Source organism: Cervus elaphus, chromosome 30 (genome assembly GCF_910594005.1).
Source record: "Cervus elaphus chromosome 30, mCerEla1.1, whole genome shotgun sequence".
In the NCBI taxonomy this organism is placed as follows: Eukaryota; Metazoa; Chordata; class Mammalia; order Artiodactyla; family Cervidae; genus Cervus; species Cervus elaphus.
The window spans coordinates 34,050,056-34,069,247 of record NC_057844.1 but is presented as its reverse complement, the minus strand read 5'-3'; the positions used below and the strand labels follow the sequence as shown (position 1 = coordinate 34,069,247).

The window sequence follows — 19,192 nt, the reverse complement described above, 5'->3', positions numbered from 1 at the left end:
CCGATCCCCGGGAGAGTGTGGTCCTCTCCATAGCGACTGGCCCGCGCTTCTACCCGGTGGACGAAGTTGTGGGGACCGACCGTGCAGAGCATTCGGTGGGTGAGGGAGAGACGGGGAGTCCCTGGAGCCCCTTTACCCTATCAGGGGACGGCACCAAATCTCGATACTTCCGCTTTTGTCTGAGCTGCAGTTCTTTCACGAGAATCTCAGTTCAGTCGCTCAGTCGTGTCCGACTCTTTGCGACCCCATGGACTGCAGCACGCTAGGCCTCCCTGTCCATCACCAACTCCTGGAGTTTACTTAAACTCATGTCCATTGAGTCGATGATGCCATCCAACCATCTCATCTCATCTCGTCCCCTTCTCCCGCCTTCAATTTTTCCCATCATCAGGGTCTTTTCAAATGAGTTAGTTCTTCGCATCAGGTGGCCAAAGTACTGGAGTTTGAGCTTCAGCATCAGTCTTTCCAATGAATATTCAGGACTGATCTCCTTTAGGATGGACTTGTTGGATCTCCTTGCAGTCCAAGGGACTCTCAAGAGTCTTCTCCAACACCACAGTTCAAAAGCATCAATTCTTTGACACTCAGCTGTATTTTATGTAGTCTTATCTGAATCCAGCACCATCTCCAGTATTATGGGATTGTGATGTAAAGCATGGTATCTCCACAGTTTAATATCATCATCTCTTAAAAATTATGTGATGAGTCCAAGCAAGTAAAAACCTTTCTCTGTATTATTTTCCCCCAAGGTTTTGTCATTTTCTCCATTTCACATCTTCATACATGTATCATCAAAACTCTATCTCCCCGTTCTCTTCTCTTGTCATTTCTCATCTTTTTTCAGTTTTCATAGAGAGGTAACAATACTAACACTAATGATTACCAGGTGACAGAAAGAGTACCAAGTGCTTTATCTGTATTACGGGGTAAATACTATTATCCTTCTCATTTTAAAGACGAGGAAAGTGAAATACAATAAAGTAACTTGCCCAACATCATGCAGCAGATAAAGCCTAGATTTCAGAGGTAAAGCCAGACAGTCTGACTCTAGAGTCTGTATTCTTAACACTGTTCTGTATTGATTTGTTTTTCAAAATCCATTAAAATTTCATTTGTGGTAATCTGATAGGCTAGGAGATGAGTCTGTGCTTCTTTAAAAAAAAAAAAAAGGAAAATAATATCTAAAATAGAAAATCAAGGGACTTCCTTGGCAACCCAGCAGTTAAGATTTTGCCCTTCCAATGCAGGTGGTGCAGATTTGGTCCCTGGTGGGGGAGCTAAGATCCCAATGCCTCCCACCATGGCCAAAATAAATGTATGGATGAATAAATAAAATAGAAAATTGAATTCCATAAAGTACCAAATAACTGAGAAGAGAGTGAGGACTTACAAGTGCAAAATGGAAGGGAAAGTGTGTACGCAGAAAGGTAAGCAGGATGCAGAAATTCCTGCCAAAGGGCCATTTCCAAACCAGGTGAATTTAGTACCTCTTTTGACGCTCTTGCAGCACCCAAAGTCCAGGAGTCAAAGTCTAGGGCCCACCTCAGGTAGTGAGCACAATGGGAGATTTTACCTATGTGAAGCCAGGACCAGAAGGAGTCTCAACCACTCCAGTGCCCAGAATACTGCAGGAAATTTACCTTAACATTTATTGGATAAATTTATATAACCTAGTTCATCCCACCTAAAAGACTTTCAAAGAAACCTTCAGGTTGTGAATATCATTTTAAACGTTTGGGATTAGTGCCTAGGAATGTAAGAGGGCAATAGAGGATGAGATGGTTGGATGGCATCACCGACACAATGGACATGAGTTTGAGCAAACTCTGGGAGATGATGGAGGACAAGGAAGCCTGACATGCTGCAGTCCATGGGGTAGCAAAGCGTTGGACATGACTCAGCAACTGAATGACAGCAAGGAATGTTAGCATAGCAAACACAAATCCCTCCCTTTTTTTTTTGGTGAAATGCCACTCTATAATAAAATTTAAATAACCCTCACAATTAATTTTCCAGGGAAAATCATTAGTCACCATAAAAATAACTAGCACAAGAGGAAACAATTCTTAAAGAGATAATTTGCAAGAACAGCATAAGTGGCAATGAGAGTTCATAATTATCAGGCTTAGTTTGTAAAAAAGAAAATTATGCTCCTTATGCTTAAAGAGATCAGACTTGATGAAAATATCTGCAGTGTATGGGGGAAAAATAGTTTCTTAATGATCTAGCAGACATGAAGAAGAACCAAATAGAACTTTTATAAATTAAAAACAAATTTTTTTCCTTTAAAATAAATTTTCCTCATTTTAAAAATTAATTTTTATTGAAGTATAGTTGCTTTGACTTCCCAGGTGGCTCTGTGGTAAAGAATCCATCTGCCAATGCAGGAGAGGCGGGTTCCATCCCTGGGTCGGGAAGATCCCCTGGAGAAGGGAATCAGAACCCACTCCAGTATTCTTGCCTGGAAAACCCACGGAGAGGAGCCTGGCGGGCTACAGTCCATGGGGTCACAGAGCCCAACAGGACCGATCCACTAAACATTTCGATTATGCACACGCACAGACACACAGTTGCTTTACAGTGTTGTATCTGGTGTCTCATTATTAGGGAACCAATCCTGTCATGATGGTCCCAGTCTCACGACCTCATCTAAGTCTTATTGCCTCTCTTAAAGGCTCCATCTCAAATAACTACCAGGACATCGGGGATTACGTTTTCAACATGTGAGTTGCGGAGGGACACAGTTCAGTGCATATCAGGTAGTCCAAGCTCAAGGCAGGAGAAAATGCTGCATTAAGGGGAGCTGTGACATGTCAGGTTATAAAGATACGTCACGTATAAGCCACTGAGTACCACACGGGAAGAGTCATTGGGTTTCTGATCAAGGCAGTGTCCTGGTGGGAACTGTTTTGGAAAGCAAATACGGCGGTTGCTTATAAAATGTATTTTAATGGGGGGGTGGGGGGAAACACCAGCAGGTAGGAAAATCCTTTGCAAGAGTAACGTGACAACCTCTGATGGAAAAACAAGGTGCACCCGCATTTGGTGCACCTCAAATGCACCACCGCCCGCAAACCTTTCCTCATCCTCCTGCCAGAGGGAATATCCACTTTAAAACCCCGTTTTTCTTATGTGTAAGGTTTGCTTACGGAACCCTTACATCGTCCTCGCTTCGGAACTTTTTTCGTCCGGTCCACTGCGCATTTTCCCTGGCAGGGGGCAAATATAAGCAATAACTGAGATTCAAGAAAGCTGAGCGCCGAAGAATCGATGCTTTTGAACTGTGGTGTTGGAGAAGACTCTTGGTTGTCCCTCGGGCTGTAAGGAGATTCAACCAGACCATCCTAAAAGAAATCAGTCCTGAATGTTTACTGCAAGAACTGATGCTAAAGCTGAAGCTCCAATACTTTGGCCACCTGATGCAGAGAGCTTATTAATTTGAAAAGACCCCGAGGCTGGGAAAGACTGAGGGCGGGAGGAGAAGGGGAAGATAGAGTATAAGATGGTTGGATGGCATCAGCGACTCGATGCACATGAGTTTGAGTAAACTCGGGGAGAGTTGGTGATGGACAGGGAGGCCTGGCATGCTGCAGTCCATGGGGTCGCAAAGAGTCGGGCACGACTGAGAGACTGAACTGAACTGACTGAGATTCAACAGCCATACACGAAAGAAGATACAGAGCACAAAACCAAAACCGAACTGAAACCAAAGCACTGTCCCAGCGGTACCTCCGGGCCCCGCCCCCGTCCGTCCCAGGGCGCCTTGCGCGGCGCGCTGGCCCCACCTCTTCCCAGCAGCCCCTGCGCGGCGGCGCGCTTCCGGAGCTGCGTGCGCGCGACCAGCTCAGACGTGGGCGGTGCGGCCTCCACCGCCCTCAGACCTGTCTTCGCGGCTGCAGGGCTCGGCGTTCGCGCCAGGTCGCGGCTAGGCGGGAGCGATGCTGCCCGGCTGGCCTGGACCTTGAGGCGGGAACGGCGTGCCGACCCTTTAGCTTGCCGACGGCGCGCGGAGCCCGCAACCATGTCCACAGGGTTCTCCTTCGGGAGCAGCACGCTGGGTTCCTCCACCGTGGCCGCTGGCGGGAGCGGCACGGGTGGAGGTTTTTCCTTCGGGACCGGGACGTCCAGGTAATTGCAAGCGGTCTCTTTCCCGGCGGGGCTGGGGGCAGGCGGCCTTGGGGGCCGGAGCCTGAAGGCGGGGTGAGTAGGGGTGGGGGCCAGCGGGAGGCAGCCTGGGGGACGAGGGGCCTGTGGAGGGGGGGCGGCCTGGGGGGCGAAGGGTCTGTGGGGGGCGACCTAGGGGACGAGTGGCCTCTGGGGGGCGAGGGGTCTGTGGGGGGCGACCTGAGGGACGAGGAGCCTGTGGGGGGCGACCTTGGGGGCGAGGGGCCTGTGGGGGACGGCCTGGGGGACAAAGGGCCTGTGGGGGCGCCCTAAGGGGCTGGGGACGGCCTGAGGGTCGCGGGCGGCGGGGGTGGATGGCCTGGGTGGAGGCTCGGCGGCGGCATCGCGACTTCTCTGGGTCCATCCCGGCGCTCTACTGCGGCACCAATTGACTGTCAAGCGGCTGAGTGGATCTCAGCTTGTTGGGGTTAGAAAAAGACAATAGGAAATTTTAAGGGGGGAAAATGTCAAGTTTGTCCCCGATAGTTGAGACGCCGTTGCAGGATATGTGGTTTGGGACGTTAATGATTTCCTAGTTCTTTTAAACACGGTTTCAAACCTTTTGTGCTTCATGGAACCCTATCTGAGTTTTTGTGGGGTTTTTTTGTTTGTTTGTTTCAAATACTTGTTACAGCACTTATTGGCTGTAATTTCGAACAGTCTCTGCAAATTAGTATAACGCAGGTGAGGGTGTTGTGTCGACTCTCATTGTTCTTTACTTGGCTTGTAAAATGTAGGCACCACAGTCGACGTTTTTGTGGCGCCTGCTACCCACCTCCCTACCCCAAAGTGTGATCGGCTAGCTGATCTCCAGAAGGAAGCAGTATAAGATAAAGATCTTTTCAATGATGTGAGATTTAATCTTAAACTCAATCTTTTGAATATAAAAGTGGAGGAGATCATTAAATTAAGAGGCGTGTGTAGAATGAATTACAAGATAGCTCCTGAAACTTGAAGAATGTGGCTGTAGATTATCAAGGCCAAAAAAACCACACGGAAACAAAAGCTATAGCTTTGTCTGTACCAAAAGGGGAACAGCCTGTTGTAGGCTCCTCATTTGTAGAACAGGTTCCTGTGTAATAGGCTCTCTTTTAGGCGGTAAAATAAGTCCTGTTCTCCTGAAGCTTACATTCTTATGAAAATACTTAAGATTCCTGCCAATTTCTCAACCAGTGACCTTTCTCATGTTAGATGAAAACTGCTTCCATCTTCTACTTTGATTAGTTCCCTGGAATCCCAATTGTCTCAGCTGCATTCACGTCAGCTTTTTTTTTTAAAACAACATTAAATTGTTGTTAATTAAAACAATTAAAAATTGTTTTAATTTTTTAATTGTAATTTAAAAAATTTTAATTAAAAAAATTTTTTTTTCCATTGCCTTTCATCAGTGACTTTCAGCTGTTTTCCAAATGAAATAAAAATGAATCTTACCATGGTCCACTGGATCCGTTCTGGACATCCTGAGCCCACCTCATTTGTTTGCTCCAGTTTAGTAATCTAGCTAGGTGCACTGTAAACAAAACAAAACCTGCAGGCACACCAATAAGTAACTGAAACAAAGTTTCAACAAAAGATACTACAGTTACACTTTGATATTTTCTATGCACTTTGATCTTTTGATCTTTTCTCTTTTTCTTTTTTGACCTGTTACTCTTGTTTCTTTTTTTTTTTTTTCCTTTTCTTTTTTTTAAATGCTGGTTATTCTCCTGTGGTGGATCCTTATCTTAGTTTGAAAAACACAACTTGGGCATTTTCTCAGTTCCTCAGGTGAAGGAGGGCCAAACCCCTTCCAACTTGAGGGCAGTTCCCTGAGCTGATGCCTGTGTGGGCCTCCGGTGGTTACAGCCCAGGGAGGTTTTTCAAGACCTGTCAGCAGAGAGGGGTCTCCGTCCCTTACCTGATGTCAGAGCACTTAAATAGTTGTGGTCAGTTCATTTCATTTTTTTTTTGACTTGTTTATTGTCTGATCTCAACAGTACAGTGTAAGCTCCATGATGGTGGTGATCTTTTCATGCTGGTTTTCCGAGAGACACTGAGACAGTGGAGCTCAGTACATACTTGTTGAATGTGTGTGCATGTGCTAAGTTGCTTTGGTGTGTTTGTTGCAACCCTATGGACTGTATAGCCCAGCAGGCTTCTCTGTCTGTGGGATTCTCCAGACAAGAATACTGGAGTGGGGAGGGGGGATCGAGATGGGGAATACGTGTAAATCTATTGCTGGTTCGTGGCAATGCATGACAAAACCCACTGAAAAAAATAAATAAATAAATAAATTAAAAAAAAAAAAAAAAAAAAAGAATACTGGAGTGGGTTACCATGCCCTCCTCCAGGGGATCTTCCTGACCCAGGAATTGAACCTGCATCTCTTATGTCTCCTGCATTGGCAGGTGGGTTCTTTACCACTAGCACCACCTGCATGAATGATAAATATTTCTCTGGTTGGGAACTTCCTGAGGGCAAGGTCTTAAGCTAATTTATCACTCCCAAGACCCTGTGACAGTGCCTGGTCATATAAAAGGACTTTTATAAATACTTGTTGAATGATTGAGTAATAAACTAGAAAATTTTATACACGCTTTAGAAAGTCTTGGGAAATTAATAAAAGAAGAGATAGTCTAACACCTGCCTATTGAAGTACTGGTTTGGAGACCTAACATTCTTTTGGGAAATCATTTTGGGGAAGTTACTCTCCAAGCTTCAGTCCCATATCTAGGGTTGCTGGGTGAAATGAGTCGGTTTACTCTGTAAATGTCACCTGTTAGTTTAGCTCTGAAGTCCACAGTAAGGCCAGCGGGGAAGGTAAGATTCCATTCTGGATCAGTCTCAGTCTCCTGGCTTTTCTACAACACGTTCTGTTGAGGAATTGGCAGATAATTATATTGTTTAAGACAGTAATTGATTAGGTCTGGGGTAGCTTTTTGTTTTTCTTTCAGTGAACTTCTCTGCCACAGAGAAATTTCTCCTTTGCTTCTCTGGTGAAGTAAGATTTCACTTTGATGTATTTTCTTTGGTAATGTTTTCAACTTTATGAAGTTGTGAAACACTTCATTGTGTCTCCACTTGTCTTGAATTGTCATGAAATTTTAAATACCTGTCTTAAATGTGCATACTTTCACTATATATCTTTTGTATGTTCATGGGAAAGCAGCAAAAACATGGAGTTGCTGATTTGTTTCGGAGCAAGGGGAGCATAATAAGCATTTTCTTAATTTGATTCTGTTTTGTAAAATACAGTTTGATTCAGTTGATTGTAATTGTGGGTGAGACCTAGCAGCCCTGCTCTGCCAGTCCCCTGTGCTTATATATCCCAGGGGCACGTACACGTTGCTGATGAGGAAAGACACAGGGTGCACCTTCTCCTTCTTCCTGCTCAGTGCTGATGACTGATTTCAAGCTCTCCTTCTTAAGAAGCTCTTCCCTCTCCTTTCCTCTGACAGTGACCTCCTGGCATAATGCGGTGTACATAGTATGTTTAGTTGAATTTATAAGTGCTCCTTATGATAACAGTAGCAACAACATTTATTGAATGAAGTTAATGTGCTCTTCATAATCTTTAAATCTTTATAGGAAATCCCTGTTATTCCCATTTTGCTTATGAGGAAATAGAGGCTCAGAAAGGGTATGTTACACAAGTGCCAGGAGGTTGGAGGGCTGGTACTGGAGCCTGGCCCAATCACTGCTGCCTGCCCCCTTTAGTTGAAATGCTGCAGGCTTTGAAGATTCTTTTAAAACTGACCTTGGGTTGTGTTGTGGCATTTATGTCTATGTGGAAGAGCAGAGAGAGAAGAAATAAAGATTTGGGCATAGGATGAACGGGATTTCCCTTTATGTTATACAGGTTATAATCACTCTTAATTCTCCTACATATATTGAAGTCTCAGATTGTCAAGATATTTTGGCTTGTTTTCATAATTTGTTCTCCCATTTATAGATAGCAAATTTGAGCCTCTGCAGCTTGCTAAGAACGGTTGAAAAGCTGTGAACTTTGTTCCCATCACTTGTCATTGTCAGCTGCTCTTTTTTAAGCTTTCAGAAGCTCTGAAGAGCTCTGACTTCTGCTGATTTCACATTGCCGTGGTAGAGGGTAGTTTTGCTTTGCAGGTTCCTTGTGCCAGGACACATCTGTTTGTGTCCCTCACCCTGAGTCCTGCTGGTGGTAATATAGTGATAGAGAGGGGGTGGAGACAACTTAGACTGACTTTTCTCTTTCTGGTCATGTGTTTTCTGTAGCAGTTGGGGAAGGACAAATGAGCTTAGCAGTGTGAATCGTACATACTTAGTTAAAAAGGAGAATGATCCACATTTATAGGATTTCCTATGGTTGTTTTAAAATATGTCAGCTTTCAAACAAAAACTAGTGAGAGCAGAATATATGTGATCCTGTTTATAACTCCTTGGGAGTTATAAAATCCCAAGCTGAAATCCTAGCTGCTCTAGATCCTACTTTTCTTGAAGACTGATGTTGCCTTTTTTTAAGGGTGGGTTTTTTATATGTGGATTTATTATTAAAGAGAAGAGAAAAATATTTGAGCTTGGTTGGTTAAAGGTAAATTGTTAGTTATATTTGTAGCCTGTGGAGATGAGTGAGATACTAACTTCGAAGAGCTAGCTTGCATTTCTCTTAAACAATATTGGCTCTAGGAGACTTTTCTTTGTGTTTTTTTATAAACAAGCAACCCTTCTGTGGGGCTCAATTTTGGGACCCTTGGGAGCACCTCCACTCCAGCGACGACATCTGCTTCTGGTGGCTTTGGAACCAGCCTCTTCGGATCTAAACCTGCCACGGGGTTCACTCTGGGAGGAACGAGCACAGGTAAGGGGAATCGTCACATTCTCAGGGAGTGGGTTTCGGATATTCATTCTTTCCAGGTTCTGTCCTCTGTCTCCTCCCTTTACAAGAATCATCATTGAGGGGGGAAAAAAAAAGAATCATCATTGGTGGTAGACTTAAAAAAAATAAATACTGACAGGAAAAGCCATACAGGGATGTGGGATTAAGGGCCAGAGATAGGGCCAGCCATTAACTGTGATTTACTTCAGTGAAGGAGGGACAACACACATACATCTAAGAATGAAAGAAAATAAATCTTTTTAAATATAACAAAGTAATTCAAAAGTTTATGTTAGATTACACAACACAGTGTTTTACATTAGTGAAGATTAAGTCAGGTTTAGAGTTTGGACATTAATTTAGCATATATGGGACAGTCAGCTTCCTATTTTGCTGTAACATTGTAATTTACATCCCTAAGAGATGTCTTAAATTTTTTTTACTATTAGAAACAGTTGTTTCACTAGGAAAGGGCAGGAGGTGAAGCTTTCTGGTAGACATTTTAATAATAATTTAAAAAAATTTTGTTATAAGCCAAAAATATGTTTCACTGGAGCCACCATTTAAAAGTTTGCTTACCTTTGTCGTCTGCCCTCAGAGCCTCTGGGTCTCTGTTACCACCTTTGGCATTGAGCTGCCAGCCTCACTGTAGCACTTCCCACGGCTACACAGAGATCATGGAAGGACTGTAGGAGTAACGTGAGTGTGCCTCTTGAGACAGTGCTGGTGTTTTGTTGGGAGTAGCTTTTTTTTTCTCTTTGCTCGATTTTGTTATAGGCAGTAGTTGCTTGCATTTTACAACTCAGTCCCTAAGTAAGCAAATATATACAGTTTGTAATAAGGGAACCAGTGCTGTAGGAAGAATGCTGGTGTTAGATCACGATTGTGGTGGAAGATACTGTGTTGCCCGTCAGTCTCACCAGCAGTGTTACAGCTCCCTCAGGGTGATTTCAAATCCTCCCCTATGACAGGGCAAAAGAGTGCAGTCTTCCACTGATGATCCAAGCTTATTTCTCTTTTTGTCCCCAGCGAAAACAACAACTATAACTACAGGATTAACTGGGTAAGGGTTTCTGAGGGGAGGTCCCAGATCCGTGGTTTTCTGCCCTTTCCTGATCTCTCACAGAGTTGGGATATAGAAGACAGCATGCGAGGACCTGATACAGATAACAGATACTGACTTCTCAAAGAACTTTTCAGTATTTGAGTATTTAAAAAATTAAAAAATCAATGACTGTGTAATACTTTTCTACTTCAGAAAAAAATTTTAAATACAGAATTTTTTGGTCAAAATTTATTTCACAGTTATATTTCAGTCATTTAAGCCCTTTTAATGGAAAAAACGTACCAAACTTTAGGCAAGAAGTCTTGGAATTAGGCGCTGGTTGTACCAAAAGGAGTTGTGAGACCTTAGACAGTCATATCTGGCAGCTTTTAGTTATCTGTCAAAGGAGAGTATTGGAATGAAAGGTTTTAGATTCCCTTTCAGCTCTCTACTATCATAGTTGTCCATCATGATATGCTGTCAGGAATGTGGGTAACCAGGGCGACAGTTGCCTTGACCTTGATGCCAGGGAATAATGCAAAAAGATGAGAGGACAGTGAGGAACCACAGAAGTTAATTCATTTAGTTAAATGCAGCCTTAAAAGTGAAATAAATTAAAGATTGGTGGACTTTCTTTACTTGGATGCTGCTTGCCTGTTATCCACAGAAAGCATGTCTGTTTACCACTGAAGTTTTAGACAGGATTGGTTACACGGTCAAGCAGTTGGCTCCTCTTGTGAGATTTGAAAACCTGTATGTGTCCGAAGCACATTCCCCTGGCAGGGACTCCCTGGGCACTGATAGAGGAGCGGTGGCGGGGGCAAGCCAGTAGCACGGTTTCTGGTGTTTCTGGTTTCTTTTCTCTTGGAGAAGCCAGATGCAGGTCATTCATAATTTCTTTATGTAATAATTTTGAGCTACTGCTTCTGGCTGTGGCCTTGAGTCTGCATGCTTTGAATACTGAGTTTCAGCAGATTGTGATGGAGGTGCTGGTATCTCTGAAGTAGAATTGACAGAATGCAGGAGAGAAAAAGTATGCCACGGATGTTCATGGTCTCTAGTTTTAGCAACCCAGTTAGTTGACTGTGGGGATTTAGGGAAGTTTTTACAGGGAGGCCTGTGGAATCCAGAGGGACATAAGGCAGAGATAACTTTGGAGACTCAGGTAGATATAGACTTAGACCCATGAACCTACAGTTGAGATTCCGAATGTGGGCAAGATGTTTTAGGAAGTGAGAGAGCAAAAACAGAGCCAGATACAGTATGATTTAGTAAGTGAACAGAGATACATAACTAGTATGTATCTCTGTGTAAAGTATCAATAGACAGCATGGGGAACTAAATTCAGTGTCTCGTCATAACCTGTAATGGAAAAGAACCTGAAGGAAATAGTATGTATTTATAAAACTGAATCACTTTGCTGTACACTTGAATCATTGTTAAATCAGCTGTGCTTTAGAAGACGTGAACTGAGGAAGGAGACGGACAGGAGGGACTGGAGGAGCCGCATGGGGAAGAGAAGAGAGGCTGGGCTCTGATAGAGGAGCAGAGGAGGAGGGTTGCCAGCAGCAGAGGAGGTGTTTTAATTTGGTCTTGGAGAAGGAAGACTTTTTCTGTTGAGTATAAAAGAAAGGAGGGGAAGCACTATTCTAGGTAAATGTGGAGATGGGGCAGAAGGTGAACTCCAGTATCACCACCTCAGTTGGATTTTCCTCTTCATTGTTCACTGTGATTTGGTGAATGCTTTTCTCTCATTTATAAGTGCATATATCTAAAGTAGGATCTTAGACTTTTAGGGTCCTGATTGATATCGGTATAGTATACGCACGGTTATTAAGATGGGATTCTTTTTAAAACAGGAACGGCAGCCACGACATCTGCATCTACAACAGGCTTCAGTTTAGGCTTCAGTAAACCCGCAGCGTCCGCCACACCCTTTGCGCTGCCCATCGCCTCTACCTCGGCCAGCGGTCTCACGCTCTCGTCTGCACTGACGTCCACTCCTGCAGGTGAGGCTGATGGAGAATAGTGGCATTTTCTGGTTTTACTCTCATTTCGTTCAGTTAGTGAACACAGGTGGCCACCTTTAGAAAAGGTAACTTCAGTTGGGAAGATTTTTACTTCAGTCATTCAGCAGTGTTGACGCACTGAATACTGGTTTGTGAAGATCTGCCTTGAGCACTAAAGCAGCAGAGGCCCTCAACAGGGTACTGGATGAGAGGTCATGTGTGAGTCTGTTACTGTCTGCTTTGTTCTCAAGGAACATTCTGGTGACGGGAGGATGAAGACCGCATAAACCTTGCCTGGTTAGGAGTCATCTGGTCTTTAGTGTGGAGTTGGTAGTCTGGGTTGAAAACTATTACTGTCTGCGCTCTCTCACCTGATACCATGTTAGTATTAACCAAAGCCTATGCTTGTCACTGGTTTTTGCTTTAAAGGTACTATTTCTCTCTATTCTTAAGTATGTGTAATGTTATCTTTACATTTGAATAGTTTTCCCCAAGAGCCAGTTTTATCTTGACATCAGTTTAAGAAAATGCTTTGTATTTTCTATGATGTTCTTAGAAATGATGCTTCTTTTTGAAGTCTTACAGTTTTCACTTTTTATAGCATCCACAGGATTTACCCTGAATAACTTGAGTGGAACAGCAGCTACAACTACCACTGCCTCAACAGGCCTCTCTTTAGGAGGGGCCTTGACTGGTTTGGGAGGCTCACTTTTCCAAGGTACAAGCACATCAACATCAGGTAAATGGTGACACCTACTCTCCAGAAGAGTGAATAATAAGTTTTTCATACATAATTGGATATCTTTGCCATATTTTAGAAATAAATTTTCTCAACATTGACTAGATAAGGAGACAAAGAAGGACCTGTTTCAAGAGTTAGTAAACTGTTCCAGAGAAACTTGTCTTTTGAATAAATGGCAGTTGGATAGTACTGAATTGTTTAGCCTCTAAATTCACTGTGAGAACTTGACCTCCTGACCCAGGTTCTGGGAATGGCTTTTTGTTACAGATGTTACGAAAGGGTATTAGAGTGCTTTGAAGGCAAGGCATTAAGAGCAAGTATTAAATGATTTTATTAGTCAGTTTTGTAGGTGTCTCCTTTTTTTTTTTTTTGGTGTCTTCTAATAACCAAATCACTAGCTTACTATAGCATACATTTCTTTGCAGGATAAATATTTAAACATCTTTCCCAAAGATTCTAGTGAGATCAAAACACAAAAGCAATAGAAGAGTCAGGGTTGCTTTTGTATCTCGGTGTTGTTTCGGTTGACACAGTATTCAATGCTTGCTCTATGTTAGGTTAACCTAAAAGTGCCATTGATTTTTTTTTTTTTTAATTCATAGCATTTATCCAACTGTGTGTTTTCCACACATTGTCAGGATTTAAATCCAGTTTTCATTTATCCCATGCTCTTACCCAGTACACCTTGCTGTTTTCTGTTTTTTAAAGTAAATAGCATCTTGTCTAAAAAGAACACACTTATGTCAGCTTGAGAATGCATGGGTTTAAATGATTTACCAGGGCAGGGTCTTTGAAGTTTAGACTTGATTCACAGGTGTACATTGATGACCTAAGATTAACTGTAGTCTAGCTCTTCCACATCCTTTTGTCTGTGAAGTAGAATTTAAATAAGTGAAGTCTTTTTTTTTGTTTGTTTAATCAAAAGAACTTGAGAATGTGAAATTTTGATGTTTCAACTGTAAGTTTCTATCAGTTCTTTAAAATTCATTAATAGTAAAGCTGTTAGCTTTGTATTATACTAAAAATCTTATAAATTCATGCTAGATTATTTCTTTTTCCCCAGCTTTGTTGAAATATAATGGACAAGTAAAACTGTAAGATATTTAAAATGTACAACTTGAAGATTTGACTGTATACCTTATTTCCCCCATCAAGTTAATTTATACATCCAATATGGATGATTTTGAAGTATAGAATTCCAAAGCATGATTGGAAGACAAGAAGTAATCACCTGAAAAATGTGCACACTAAAACTACTTTGATACGGTTTAAAAACATCAAATAAAATCGAGTGTCCGTGTATATCAGTTAACAGATATATTCTGGCCCTCTTGATAAAAATCACATCATCCAAACTTACATATAGCACTGAATCCAAGTGAGATTATCAGTCTTTGTCCAAAGCATGCTCTGGACTTGTTTCTTTTTATTTGTCTAAGTCAAGCATGATGATAAGCTGGGATCCAACTTAAAGGTGTTAAGTGTGTTGGTCATTCGGGTAATTCATTATATATTAGGGTGAGAAACTTTATCAGTGATGTTTGGCTTGTTTGTAGGACTTGGACAGAGTGCTTTAGGCCTGACTCTGGGAACTACAGCAGCTACTTCAGCCGCTGGCAATGAAGGCCTCGGAGGTATAGATTTTAGTAGCTCATCGGATAAGAAGAGTAAGTAATGTTACTGTAATTTCACCTTCTTACAGTCTTATTGAGGGAATTATATTCCTGTGTCTGAAAAATTATTAGTTAAATATTCAATAGGGAAATTTTTAAGTTTGCATTATATTTCACAAATTTTGTGTGTGTTATGCATTTAAGATTTTATTTTTGTAAAGGACTGAGATTTGTATGTGCATTTGTCTTATGTAACTATCTGAATGTGTATATTAACACACATTTTAAAAATCGGGACCATGACCCATGTATTGTTTTGTAACCTGTTTTTTCTTGTGTAATATATCACAAGTTTTAATCAGAGTCAGTAATTCTTTACAAATATTTTAATGTGCTTATCATCAGTTTTCTGACTGGATGCATCATCATCCAGTCAGCCATCATCCTCCAGTCAGTGTTTCTCTCCAGACCTTTGCTTTGGGAAATGTCACTGTACTGGGCAGCCTTGCAGAGAGAGGCAGTGTGGTGTGATGGCCAGCCCGTTTGCTGGCCGTAGATCCTGGCTCAGCTGTTCACAAGCTCTGTGACCATATTCAAGCTCTTTATCCTCTTGGTGCTTTATGAAGTAGGGGAAGTAACAGTCCCTGCTTCATAGGGTAGGTTTGAGGATTGTAAAACCTTAGCAGAGCCAGGCACACAGAAAATGCTGTTTGATTTTATTATGAGTTTTTGTTCATATTTTGGTTATTTCCTTAAGGCAGATACCTAGAAATTGAATCATTGGCTTAAAGGGAGGGACATTTTGGAGTCCCATTGTATGTATTGTGAAAGTGCTTTCCAAAAAGATTTACTCACCAACCAGTATGAAAATGCCAATTTTCTCCAATCCAATACATTGTGAAATTTTTTCTTTGTGGTTATTGGTTCTGTGTGTGATTTGTTCTGATGAAAGCATGTTCCTCCAGAGTGCATACATACATACTGCACTGAACCTCTTTGAAGAACTTAGAATGACATAATGCATGAAGTTGTAGGATATTCAGTGTCCTATATCTGTATGGAATTTTTAAATTGGACATGGATTTTATTATTAGAAGTTACTATTATAGAAGTTACTATTATTACTATTATAGGGTGAATTACTATCCTGAAAGTTGATAAAGTCCTGTTAACCCTAGAAGATTTGGATTTATTTTTATTTGAATGAAAAATTTTAGACACAAGGTCCTATCTTGTTTTTACTTAATTTTCTTTGTAGTAATTCCATAATTCAAAAATAGCCTTAGATGTTTTAGTAGCTTATTTTTGTATTCAGATGGAACAGCCTGATAATAGGGCTTTAAAAAGTGTCAAATAAAGCTCTCAGGAGTTAAACTCCTCAGCAAGAAGATTTTTCAGGGAAGAGAGTTGAAAATGGAAGCTTCTTTCCCTTGAAAGAAATACTTGCAAATCAGCTGTGTAACCATTATAAACAGTTATATATGTCTGTAACATGCTATGATTGGAGCGTGACAAGTAATGACATCACATACTGTTGTAAGAGGTAATCTAAGAAATCCTTAACCATTTCTACTCTTACCTTAGTTTATGTTAACTTATTGTATTTGGAATACACTGATAAATAGCATATTTTTACACAAAGCTTTTTCAATTTTCTAGGTGATAAAACAGGAACAAGACCAGAGTAAGTTTACAATTTGACTTCTAAAATATTTTAATTAAAGAGTTTACTTATTAAACTGTAGGCAAATGGTATTTTTGGAAGTAAATGGAACCATACACACATTTAGAAGAAAAATTATTTTGAAGTTTTTGTGACAAAATAATAAACATAGGCTCTGGAGAGATTGTGAAAGGTCAGATATTTGAGAAAATTATAACTGTTTCTTTCTACAAAGTAGTTAGCTTTTCCTCAAATAATAAAAATAAACACAAATATATGTAGTGTCTCTTTACCTTCTTATAAGTATTGAACAACTCATGGAACTTTACTCTTGGACCACTTTTTATTTATATATACAAATTAAACATGTATATGTACCTTTTCTTTTATGTGTAAATTACTGTGCCAGCACCATTCACTTCCTGATGTTGAAGAGGGAGAAGGCCTCCATGTACTTTATCTGTATGTTTGAAGAGTTTCATTTATTCCTGTCTTTGTTAAGTAGTCTTGATTCCTTTCAGCTACCCCTAGGTCTTATTTTGTTGAAGAACAAATTGAAGTTATAAAATAATAAAAGTATTGTGAGCATCTCACTGTGAGAAGTTTGGCAGGCTTTCTTTTCTTTAATGAATGCTGTAATATTTTTGAACTGAACAAAATGTCAGTCCTGGGATTTTGGAGCTGGAGAAACTTAGTTTAATATCTCATCCCCCCCTGCAGTATTCTCTGATTTTTTTCTGAAACATTTAGTCAAATGCACCTATGTGTACTTGTAACAGATGCCAGTCTTCTTAGAACAGAAACCTCCATGTCAGGTGAATTGCTAGTTATTGTGTAGGTCAGGAAGTTTATTACTCTTTATAAGGAACTTTAAAATCATCCAGGAAAGCTATAAATAAGGAATATTTGCTCTGTTTTCACATGCTTTAACACACACTGTAGTAGAATTCAACTGCCAGCTTCGTATGATCTCGGGTTTAATGGGCCTGTGGCATCTTTCTCAGGGACAGTAAAGCACTGAAGGATGAGACTCTGCCTGCTGTCATCTGCCAGGACGTCGACAACCTCCAGTAAGTGCGTCAGGTGTCATCAGGAGCTAAGTCAGACTCCAACGCGGGCGGGGGTGGGGGGTGGGGGTGGGTTTCAGGGGGACCATATCCTCCTCCTCCTGAGCATTTAAACTTTGGAAACATTGGAATGCCTGTAGAAGTTAAAGAAGCAGAGCAATTGAACGAAGGAAATAAAGGAATTAAAATTCTGTAACTGCCATTCTGTGAACTGTAGGTGAATTTTTTAATAGTTGCTTCTCAAAACACTCGGACTTAAAACTCTGACCAATGTGTGGTAAATGTACTTTTTTTCTGTAGAAAACCAAAGGTGTATTTTTTTTTTTAATTAAAGTACTTATTTTAATTTATTTATTTGACTGAACCAGGTCTTAGTAGTAGCATGTGGGATCTAGTTACCTCACCAGGGAATGAACCCGGACCCTCTGTATCAGGAGCACAGAGGCTTAGCCGCTGGACCACCAGGGAAGTCCCCAAAGGTGTATTTTTTTTTAAACTCAGTTTTCTTTTTTTAGGAAATTTGTGAAGGAACAAAAACAGGTTCAAGAAGAAATTAGTAGAATGTCTTCAAAAGCAATGCTTAAAGTCCAGGAAGATATTAAAGCTCTGAAGCAGCTTTTGTCACTGGCTGCCAGTGGATTGCAGAGGAACACTCTTAATATTGACAAACTGAAGATAGAAACCGCTCAGGTAAACTGAGTGTAGTTTTGTTGTGGGGTTTTTCATTTGTGTTTGGTTTTTTTAAGTAGAAATAGGTCTTTTAAAAATTATGAAGTTTCGTGCATAAGAAAACCACATAGCACATGTACTTCTAAATTACTGTAATAGTTACTGGTTTTTATTGAGTGCTTACTTTGTATGAGGCAGTATTCTAAGCAATCTAGGTATATTAACCCAGTGATTTTCCACAGTAGCCCCATGAGGTGGCGTTGGTTAGAGGAGTAGAACCTGTAGCAAAGGGCTTGGTACACAGTGAGTGCTGCTGCTGTGGTCATCCTCAGGGTTATTTACCTTGTTTTTGTACAACAGTGTTTTCTGTGGTTGTGTAGTACAGGTTTTAAAATAATGTCTGTATCTGTGGATGAATAAAATTCATGAATCCTACATAAACCCATAGTTTAAGATAGACCAGCAGTTCATTTTACATTTATTATGAAATTTGTTCTTGAAAGTATAGTTTGTTCTGCCTGAAAGGAGGTTTCAGCACCTTGTGAAGGAGCTTCAGTCATAATATGTTCTCACAGCATATGAAGCTCTGAGAGTGGCTTTGTTGAAATCCTGAGATGGTTGGTATTTTTAGCCTGACTTTTAACTGGCTTTTTCTTTTTTAAAACCTCTGTTATATTAGGAGTTAAAAAATGCTGAAATAGCTTTAAGAACCCAGAAAACACCACCTGGATTGCAACATGAAAATACGGCTCCTGCTGAGTAAGTTAAATAAATGTTTGTTTTTAAAATAGCAGAACAATAAAAACAGTATACAGGCCATGGATTTCTTAGTTCACTTTTTAGCGAGTCTGGGTACTTTGTGTGAATTTTTAAAATGTAATTCTCATAATAATTCTAAGAAAGTATGTCACCCCCATTTTACTGGAGGGTAAGTGAAAGCTAAGGTCGAGCTTTCCAGCACTCTTCTGCAGTTGCACTTCATACTGTTTACAGGGTCTGTTCCACTTGATTATGTTGTGCAGGTAGTAGGAACTTATGATTATACCATAAGTACTTTCAGTTTAAAAATATTTTTATGATAGTCTCTTCCTTAAACAGGGCATACTAAGTATAGTTTAACCCTTTTATTTATTTCCATAAATTTATTTGCATCCATAACTTATTTGCATACATAATAATCTTTAGGAAGAAAAATTGTGTAGATAAGCAGTTTGACAAATCTACCTGTACCCAGCTTGTATATTCATCTAGTTTCCATACATGTGATATATATCTTGTTGTCTGTTTCCATATCCTTTTGTGTTATGCAAGAGGACAATAGTGAGCATTGTTAGATGCTTGCCATACACCACCTGGGTGCTTGGCTCTTTCCTGCCAGATCTGACTGCA

General features: G+C 40.7%; 1 protein-coding gene across 1 annotated transcript in view; it reads left to right on the top strand.

Annotated features, from left to right (window-relative positions):
- Nucleotides 1-3,825: 3,825 nt before the first annotated feature.
- The window catches only part of NUP58 (nucleoporin 58), a 30,892-nt gene continuing 15,525 nt past the window's right edge, over nucleotides 3,826-19,192 (top strand). The window contains exons 1-9 of the mRNA XM_043891890.1: nucleotides 3,826-4,128; nucleotides 8,838-8,977; nucleotides 11,900-12,049; nucleotides 12,651-12,788; nucleotides 14,348-14,458; nucleotides 16,064-16,088; nucleotides 17,072-17,137; nucleotides 17,650-17,824; nucleotides 18,483-18,562. Of these exons, the coding sequence (XP_043747825.1) occupies nucleotides 4,022-4,128; nucleotides 8,838-8,977; nucleotides 11,900-12,049; nucleotides 12,651-12,788; nucleotides 14,348-14,458; nucleotides 16,064-16,088; nucleotides 17,072-17,137; nucleotides 17,650-17,824; nucleotides 18,483-18,562 (992 nt within the window). The 5' untranslated portion in view covers nucleotides 3,826-4,021. The remainder of the gene's footprint in view (nucleotides 4,129-8,837; nucleotides 8,978-11,899; nucleotides 12,050-12,650; nucleotides 12,789-14,347; nucleotides 14,459-16,063; nucleotides 16,089-17,071; nucleotides 17,138-17,649; nucleotides 17,825-18,482; nucleotides 18,563-19,192) is intronic.